The sequence below is a fragment of the Tachysurus fulvidraco genome, chromosome 6 (assembly GCF_022655615.1).
Source record: "Tachysurus fulvidraco isolate hzauxx_2018 chromosome 6, HZAU_PFXX_2.0, whole genome shotgun sequence".
In the NCBI taxonomy this organism is placed as follows: Eukaryota; Metazoa; Chordata; class Actinopteri; order Siluriformes; family Bagridae; genus Tachysurus; species Tachysurus fulvidraco.
Window position 1 is genome coordinate 31,072,255 of NC_062523.1, and position 10,300 is coordinate 31,082,554.

At 42.9% G+C, this 10,300-nt stretch overlaps 1 protein-coding gene across 1 annotated transcript in view; it reads left to right on the top strand.

Annotated features, from left to right (window-relative positions):
- Positions 1 to 87: 87 nt before the first annotated feature.
- The window catches only part of pth2ra (parathyroid hormone 2 receptor a), a 53,753-nt gene continuing 43,540 nt past the window's right edge, over positions 88 to 10,300 (top strand). The window contains exons 1-2 of the mRNA XM_027145361.2: positions 88 to 588; positions 5,424 to 5,523. Of these exons, the coding sequence (XP_027001162.1) occupies positions 523 to 588; positions 5,424 to 5,523 (166 nt within the window). The 5' untranslated portion in view covers positions 88 to 522. The remainder of the gene's footprint in view (positions 589 to 5,423; positions 5,524 to 10,300) is intronic.

Sequence of the window (10,300 nt, forward strand, 5' to 3'; positions counted from 1 at the left end):
AAACGTTAATAAACAGTAAAGCACCAGTAGAGAAATGCTCTTTAAACGCGCGTCTCATCCACACGAGCATCCAAAGCCCTTGAACCAGTCACTCAGTCACCGCATGTACACGCCCCGTTACGCACATCACACGCTCTACTACGGCTCCAATTCAGCTCTAAACTTCTCACATGCTGCGCGCTCAAGGCTGTACTGTGACGCCGGAGGAATTCGCGTAACGGAGCTCATCTATACTTCTCGGTGATACCTGTGACTCTACTGTACTGTACCTCTATCGGGACGGGAAGCAATGACATGCATAAAACCGCCGCAGGTTTCACCGCACGACCTCTTTGTGAGTCTCTACTTTAATTTATTGGCACAAAAGTGAACGAGCGCGCGCTTCTTCGGTGTCTGTGGCGCAGGGACGCGTGGCATCACGGGGAATGGAAGTGATGTCTGTATGTGTGCTTTGGGCAATGGAAATCTACTCCTAACATTACGGAGAGATTGCGATCTCAGCCATTTCTGCCGACTGGCAACATGAAACACACACTTTGGTGGAACTTGGCCAGATTGATGGTGTTCTGGAGACTGGCACATGCACAGGTCAGTCAGCATCCATTACAACTCTTGCTTGCTTTCATATGGTCTATATTTATCTTTAATATATTATTCTCCAAGTCTTTACCAAAACGTTCTGTATTGTGTGTGTGTGTGTGTGTGTGTGTGTGTGTGTGTGTGTGTGTGTGTGTGTGTGTGTGTGTGTGTGTGTGTGTGTGTGTGTTTAAATGAAAAGTAATTATTTTAATTACAATTTATTATCATATTTTTTTAAATACCTAGACCGTGAATTACTTTTGATCCTAAATAAGATAAAAGGAGATATCACTTTAATCTATTTACAGCAAAATCGTATATAATTATTACGTTACAGGATTGTACTGTAAACAATTAGGGTGATTAGAGCACTGGTTCTGTACAGAAATGCAATGTATTGTGGGATATTAAAGGTTTGTGTGGAGGTGTGCGTGCGCTTTTTGAGTTTAATTATATCTGCTTTTAAAAACATCGGTGTAATAAAGCTCTGAAATTCTTTTAGTGGGAGTTAATGCAGTGGTTCAGTTGCTGGAATCACTGCACGCTGATCAAGCTAGTTGTGTGACTCAACGGTTAAGGCTCTGAGTCACAGTTCAGACGTTCATATGTTCAGATCTCAGCAGCACCATGATGGCTTGAAAAAGACCCGTAAATCTTCTTCTCAGTTGCATCCTGATGACTTAGTGGTTAGCATATTTTCTATGCCCTCTGTGGTTGGGGATTGTTTTCAGTCCCTGTTTGTGTGTTCTCACTGTGTTTCAGGGGTTTTCTCCTCTGTTTAAAGACAAACATTTTAGGTTGATTGTCTCTAAGTCGTCTACACTGTGCTTGTGTTTGATTGTGTGTAACGAGTTCTCCGTCCCATCCGAGGTTCCCCCCCGTCTTGCCCCCTGAACACTTTCGGATATACTCCAGATTCCCAGTAAGATAAAGACTTTTAATTAATATTTTGGTGTAAAACCTAATGTATGTTAAATTAATAACACATATATATGATACCAGCTTAATTAAATTAAAGCTAAGCTAAAACCTTATAATATAAAGGGGTAAATAACTGATAAAAAATAAAGGCTTTGGTTGGATTACAGCTTCGGACAAGAAACTCGATCCAAATATACATCCAGATTGGACTGTAACTTTGCTTTCTGAAATTATTCATTCATTCATTTTCTACCACTTATCTGAACTTCTCGGGTCACATCTCAGGCGTCATCGGGCATCGAGGCAGGATACACCCTGGACGGAGTACCAACCCATCACAGGGCACACACTCTCTCATTCATTCACACACTCACACACACTACGGACAATTTTCCAGAGATGCCAATCAACCTACCATGCATGTCTTTGGACCGGGGGAGGAAACCGGAGTACCCGGAGGAAACCCCCGAGGCACGGGGAGAACATGCAAACTCCACACACACAAGGTGAACCCCCAATCGAACCCCCAACCCTGGAGGTGTGAGGCGAACGTGCTAACCACTAAGCCACCATGACCCCCCCCCCCCCCCCCCCCAGGTATTAATTATTTTAGAGACTCACAGATTCCCAGCGCTTCTGCAAAGCAACAACATGACTGGAATTCACATTTTCTTCACTCCCACATTTACTGGGTCTTCTCCTTCACTCTTTTTGTGCTACGTACATAACTGCAGTATCACCAGATAACAAAATATACCACCAAGTGACCATGCGAAAGTAAGAGAGAAATAAACAACTAAATCTCCGGTATTGAATTAACACCAACGCTGTTAATTTAATTTCATCTATAAAGGTGACCAAACACTGGGTATGTATTATAATTTCATGAAACCTACTGGGTTAAAAAAAATCTTCCAAGTCTCATATCCACCTACATACTGTATGTTTGCATTTCTCTGTGTTATGAAGTATCTAGTAAAACAAACAGCAGCTTGCTTTGCTTTTTAAAGAATCACCTGAATTCTGTAAAGTAATGATGCTTATTGCAATTTTTTATTTTATATTTGGGACCAAAATATCTTAATTTTTATAAATTCTCTACAAATATTAGATATAAAAAAAAACACTCGATACTCTTCATTGGTCATTATTTTTATATAAATTGTCTGTTTTATTTGACGATTTAATGATTTAATTATTTATTATTTAACTGAGTAAGACATAATTATGGCTTATAACTGTGTCTTATACATCATCATATCAAATGCCTTTTTTTATCGTACAAAAACTGCTGGAACTTAAACGTTGCCAAAATCTAGTGAAAAGACTTCACAAAGGATCGGAAGTTATTATAACAGCTAAAACTGCAAGTGGTGTCAAGTGCAGTTGTCTCAATGAAAATGCCGGGATAAAAAATGGTAGACGAGGGTTTTATTAGAGAAAACAATATGGAGCATATATACTATATCAGTATCTCTCGGGTTTGTGCGACTTTCCATGGACGAGAGGTTAACCGGGAGCTGAGAGACGTCACCTAAAGCCACACCGATACCGCGCATGCGCAAAATATCATGATATCGGGCCGTGTTTAGGTGACGTCTGGAGCTGAGTGGCTGCGAGCGGCAGTGGTGTTGTAGCTTTGGTGGAGAGAGAAGGTGTGTATCGCTCTTCTCTCTGTTCACCGGTACTCTGTCATGTTTAACAGTGCTTGGTGTACGTGTATATTGTGTTTGCTCAAATTGGGGCACGGTGGCTTAGTGGTTAGCACGTTCGCCTCACACCTCCAGGGTCGGGGGGTCCCGCCTCCGCCTTGTGTGTGTGGAGTTTGCATGTTCTCCTCGTGCCTCGGGGGTTTCCTCTGGGTACTCCGGTTTCCTCCCCCGGTCCAAAGACATGCATGGAAGGTTGATTGGCGTCTCTGGAAAATTGTCCGTAGTGTGTGAGTGTGTGAGTGAATGAGAGAGTGTGTGTGCCCTGTGATGGGTTGGCACTCCGTCCAGGGTGTATCCTGCCTCGATGCCCGATGACGCCTGAGATAGGCACAGGCTCCCCGTGACCTGAGAAGTTCGGATAAGCGGTAGAAGATGAATGAATGAATGAGCACGAAACAGACGTCGTTAGAAAGTTAGAAACTCTGCCGGTGTTCTGGATTAAAGTCATGGCGGAATACCCTGAGATTGTCACCACAGCACTTACATCCCTATCACCATTTCCGACATGCTATCTGTGTGAAGCGGGGATTTCTGCAGTAACGGCAACCGAAACAAAACAATGGAATAAACTGGACATAAGCGACACACTTCGGGTGTCATTGTCTCCTGTTACCCCAGATGGAACCGTCTCGTTGTAAAGAAACAAGCTCAGGGTTCTCATTGATTTAGCGTTGTAGTGAGTTAAAAAGGCATGTTTAAATACAATTACATTAAAATTATTCATTTTAATTTATTTGTATAGCCGCCACCCCCCACCCCCCACCCCCCAGCGGGCCGTGGTAAAATGATCAAACATTGACCGGTCCGCGGTGAGAAAAGGTTGGGGACCACAGGTATAGGACATCTGCTCGCCCTCTGCTGTTCTGGTAGGGAACTGTCTAAGGCATCCGTGACAAGAGCATGTTCAAAAAGCATGCTGGATTGAGATGGTGAGGTATCCATTAGCTCTTGGCCATATAGTGTATCTTCAGCGGGGTTTAAGATAAGCACCGGAAATCAAGATCATTTTTCTCAGTCTTTCCTCAGATACATCGATATTTTTTCTGTCAGGCTTAACCAGGACAAACTATGGACTAATTTCAACACTCCAGTTAGAAAACAAAGCACAATTATCCGTCAGAGTCGAGGAGGAATATCTATCGAAGGTCAACAGAAGAACGTAAACATATTTAATGAACAGACCTTCGTGATCTTCGTGGTTTGTTGCTGTATTTTGAATAGCAGATGTGAAGATGTCACGGGTCCACGAGTAGATCTGTTTTTTTGCTGAATTTTGTACAAAATGTGATGAATTAATGGTAAAAATGTGGCTGAATGTGTATAGTAGATGACAGGGCCAATAGTGTCATGGCCATTGTATCCTATATCGGTGGGCTGTGCTTTAAATCCATTAGTGTGTTCCGCTAATAGCGATGACTGGATCCACCCTGGAAAAAAAACGTTGACCTGTGACATGCCTCCACAGATGTGGGTCATGTTCCTGACACGTTCCCTTGTTACCTAACAGGCTAGGTTAGGACTATCTGTCCTCATGCTGCCTCGATGATAAATGTCTTAGTATCATCACATTGTCTGGGCAGGCTAGCAAGAATCGCTATGCCAGGTGGACTGCCTTCAAGTCTGGCGGATTTATGCGTACTGATCTCACACCAAGGGGCTACATTCCACCTCCGTCCCTGTGACAATACACTGCCCATCAGACAATGAGGAACCCATGGCAACTGTCCCACCTGGGAGAGTGTGGCTAGTATTCACAGCGATGAGTTTTGTAGCCTGGGGATCATCCAAACTGGTTGTATGCTGATCTCTTTCAGAAACTAAAGAAGTGTGAAAGAAGAAACTCCCACCTCTTTTTGTCCTGTAGTGTTGTGTGCGATCCGGTCCGATATCGAACGGCTAGGGAATCGACTCCACCATGTTGCTTGTGCTTAGCCACAGGGCAGCTAGGCAGAACGTGAGAATCTAAGATCTAAGAGGGAGGACACGGCCCAGTGGGAAGAAAGATAAACATCTCCGATTGTACCGTTTATGCTCGGTACATTATGCCTAATCTCCTGCTTCTGCTTCTTGTGGATAAATCTATTACTTTCCATAGAACTCATGACAGGTTTGAAAATGAGACAAGCTTTTATTTACTGTGCTAGTAATGGACCACTTAGTGTCTGGGAAACTGATAAGTGAGATTGAAGAGCTGTTGTTGTGTTTACACAGTCTGGTCCTGATGGGGAGATCACTGCAGAAGAACAAGTGCAGATGCTCCTGGATGCCAAACTTCAGTGCCTCCACACTGTCTCTACACATGACCTAGCAGGTAGGAAGAAAACCTGGGATTAAATCTGGGATTACTACTTTTGTATACATACAATCGTAGATCTTAACCGGTTATGTGGTCACCGATACGGTTTGAACTTCGCCGACATCCAAATTCAGTAGCGTTTTCGTCATACACACTTCCTTCCTCATTCCATTCCCTGTGTGCATTTATTAGGACCTAAACGACATATTATTTAAGTTGACAGTAAAAAATAAACGTTAGATGAATAACAAAAATAATTGAAGAAGTAACTATCTGTATAAAGCTGGGGCACTTTGGGGTTCTGGAGCACTCAGGTGTGTGTTCAGGTGTGTGGCTAGATCTTTGCAAAAGAATATTGAACATCCTTTATTTTATTAAGAATAACATGAAACTTAACATCAGACAGTTAAAGGTGCGGTCTCCGTTGTTTGAGAAATGCTTCAGAAAACCGCGTCGGGCCGCCAAACAAAACAAAAACAAAACAAACGTGTAGCCGATGAGCAGAAAGGGGCGTGTCTTGTCGATATGGGCGGAGAGAGTGTTCAGTGCGCGTGTGTGACGTTAGCAGAAAGCGGTTTTATCATCGACATGGAGGATAAAAACAAAGAAAGAAAGAGAAGAAAGACTTACGATAAGGACAAGAAGTAGGACGTGTTAATATAGGATCAGCTTTCCAGCGCTGGAGAGAACTGAAGGAGCAGGAAGTCGGCCACATATTCACAGGTTGGAGTTTCCCGAGTCAATAACTCCTGAGCTAAACGCTGTTACTACACAAATAACACCTCTTTTCTATCGTAGTGATGTAGAGAGGCAGCTACAACCGCGTTTTGTGTAGTAACAGCGTTTAGCTCAGGAGTTATCGACTCGGGAAACTCCCACCTGTGAATATGAGGCCGACTTTACTTAAGACGCCGAGGCGCTTTTTTCCTTCTCGATAGGTGAGTAACGTTGGTTTTGCTTTGTTACACAGAACTAATATATGCCTTTGTCCTTTACATCATTATGCTTGTGTGGCATTTTTGCTTGTTTGTTTATCTACAATCGTATTGTTCTTCCCTTCAGCTATGATAAAGACACGTTTCTTTCTGTTAGTCGCCTGGGTTACGTATGTACGTGTGGGCGGAGCTATCGATACAGGGGTGGGACCCGTTTGGGTTAGGGGCGTGTTTGTTTTTGTGATTTCAAATGTCAACATTGGCTTTCAAACAACGGAGACCGCACCTTTAAATGACATAATCTTGAATTATAATCACAACACTAACATCATCGATGCCCAGACACACAATCCTCCAGCTGTACACAACACCGAGATACACAGTACAAAAAATACACAGTGCACAACAGTTTTTTTTTTAGTCATACAACAAATCAATTGATGAGGATCGAACACGAATGATTGTAAACAACAAGACAGACATGAGCAATCACTTAAACTTCTTTATTTTTTTGGGACTAGAATAAAATCTTAGCCGGTTTCCAAACCAACACAGAGGTCTTTCTCCTGATTAATGTAGTAAATGAGAAGCAGCTCGGTACAAACAGAGTCGTACATACATATAAACAACATCTTCTCACTGGGACATCCATGTAATCGTTTCCCAGTAAATGATTGTTCTAGTTATATTTAGTGTGTTATATTTTATTCTCCAGTAGTCATTACTTAACAATAAACAATGTAATTGTTTTTAATTTAATTCTGTTATGAGTTCTATAATCGTCTCTTCATGTTCACAGCATCGTCTTCGTCAGACACGATACAGTTTGTCCTTATTTTAAGATATATATCACATCCCACATTTAAATCATTATGACATAATCTGTGTTTAGTATCTAATGGATACATGAAGTTAACCTGAATGCAACACACTCAGACACCCCCCCCCCCACACACACACACATACCCCCCAGAAACACACACACACACACACACACACACACACACACACACACACACACACACACACACACACACACACACACACACACAGAAAAACATACACACACAAACAAACACCACACACACATACTCCCACACACAAACACACACATACACCCACACACGCGCACACACACACACACACACACACACACAGAAACACATACACACACACACCCCCCCACACACATACACAAACACACACACACACACACACACACACACACACACAAACAAACAAACACCACACACACACACACACACACACACACACACACACACACACAGAAACACATACACACACACACACAAACAAACACCACACACACATACTCCCACACACATACACCCACACACACATATCCCACACACAAACACACACATACACCCCCCCCACACACACACACACACACACACAACACACACACACACCACAAACACACACACACACACTCCACACACACACACACACACACACACATATCCCACACACAAACACACACATACACCCACACACACACACACACACACACACACACACACACACACACCACAAACACACACACACACACTCCACACACACATACTCCCACACACATACACACACACACACACACACACACACACACACACACACACACACACACACACACACACATGCTCAGTTACACTATGTCTTGACCTTTTGGCATTTTGGATCTGTTTGCTTTAGCTTTATGTAAAAAATCTGCCTTTTACAGCCTCTCAGTCTCTTCTCACCTGACACATATCCATCATTTAACACCTTCTCAATATGCTTTTGGTTGTCACATGTATCACATGACATACTGTATGTGTCTCTAAACACATTTCTCTACCTCATAATCACTTAGTGTAACAAAGAAATATAATTAAGTCCAGAAATATGTAGATGGTAAAGATCTTTGGTTCTTAGTAATCTTCGAATAGGACTAGATAAAATATATGTACATATAAAATATATATCTGTATAGCGCTTTTAGCAATTCCCATTCCGTCATGACATTTCTATTTAAGTGGAACTTCAGTGAATAGGAAGTGGGATACAGAATGGAGTAAACAAACAGTGAGAGCTGCTCAGAGCTGTCAGATTGTGTGACAGATTACAGTGTGAAGCACCAATGAGTGTGAGGAGGTTGGCTTTGTTCAGTAGATCTGAGCTGCTGCATTGTCCGGTTCCAAATCGTGAGTGTAGAGTCTACAGTAGTTTCTGAGACCTCCTGCACTTTAGCGTCTGTATTTCTACAAAGACAATTTTCTCTCAAGACGGAATCCACGCTTAGACGTCAGTCCTCGAGAAGAGAACAGCACGATTATGGCAGGAATTTACTTCACAGTATTTCAATGAATTTACGATAATTTCCCGCGATGGCTCTCGAGGCTGCGTATCGAGAGCCCGCTGCGTGCCACTACACCGTAATCCCCTGCAGGTAAACACACAAAAACAGACACATCCATGCAGGTGTTGGCACTTACAGGAATCTGAAGTGTGTAATAAAATTCACTGTAACTTGTAACCTGTAGCTGTTTGGTTTGAGAAGAAAACATGTGAAAGATGGGAAAGAAGGGATGTCGTAGCCTAGCGGTTAAGGTGTTGGGCTACCGATCAGAAGGTCGTGAGTTCGATTCTTACGTCCACCGAGCTGCCACCGCTGGGCCCCTGAGAAAGGTCCTTAACCCTCAATTGCTCAGTTGTATAAAAATCAGATTAGAGGTCGCTCTGGATGAGGATAATTTAGCATCTGCTAAATGCTGTTAATGTAATGAAAGAAGCTTGCTGTTAAAATTTCTCAGATAGAATAAATATAGGGGGGGCACGGTGGCTTAGCGTTTTGCCTCACACCTCCAGGGTCGGGGGTTCGATTCCCGCCTCCGCCTTGTGTGTGTGGAGTTTGCATGTTCTCCCCGTGCCTCGGGGGTTTCCTCCCCCGGTCCAAAGACATGCATGGTAGGTTGATTGGCATCTCTGGAAAATTGTCCGTAGTGTGTGTGTGTGGGAGTGAATGAGAGTGTGTGTGGGAGTGAATGAGAGGGTGTGTGCTCTGTGCAGGAGAAGCTATGATACAGTGCCCCTGGAGCAGGGAGGGTCAAGGGCCTTGCTCAAGGGCCCAGCAGTGGCAGCTTGGTTGTGCTGGGGCCTTGAACCCCGATCCTCCGATCAACAACCCAGAGCATTAACCAGTTGAGCCACCACAGAACATCCCCCCCCCCCCCCAAGCACAGCGTCGGTGCTCGGAGAGGATGGTCGCTTTGATAGATGATAATAATACGAGCTAAATTAGTGATGTACTTTCTCATATTAATACAAACTTCTCTCTAATTCATTTGGGAAAGAAAATAAAAACAAAGCCCCAAAAGCGTTCAAAATATTATTGTATTAGTGACATGTGAGAAGCTAATCATATTCCCACTTGTAGCTACAGTATGTACTTTATTTTTAATGTGGACTTCTTTCCCTCTTTTTTTTAGCCTTTCATTTCTACAGCTCATCTTTTGATCATTTAGTCTCCTGTTATGCAAAATGTCCTTCTGTAAACAGCAGATATCTGAGGCACGTCTCTGCGGTGATGATCTCGGCCGTGTGCCGTTATGTTTAATCAGAGCTCGAGCTCAGAGATGATTCCGATATCGATTTTAATATCGATTACCTTTTAATTTAACCTGAGACGTATAACTGATGTATATTTAGGGAATTAAACTAATAATAAAAGTGTAGGACTTTCACTTACTCACTCGGTCCATGTACGATCCTGTAAAACTGGGTACAAATTGGGAATAATGAGCAGGAATCAGACGGGTGATTAGAATCCGACAGTCTACAAGTTGTAAACGACGTAC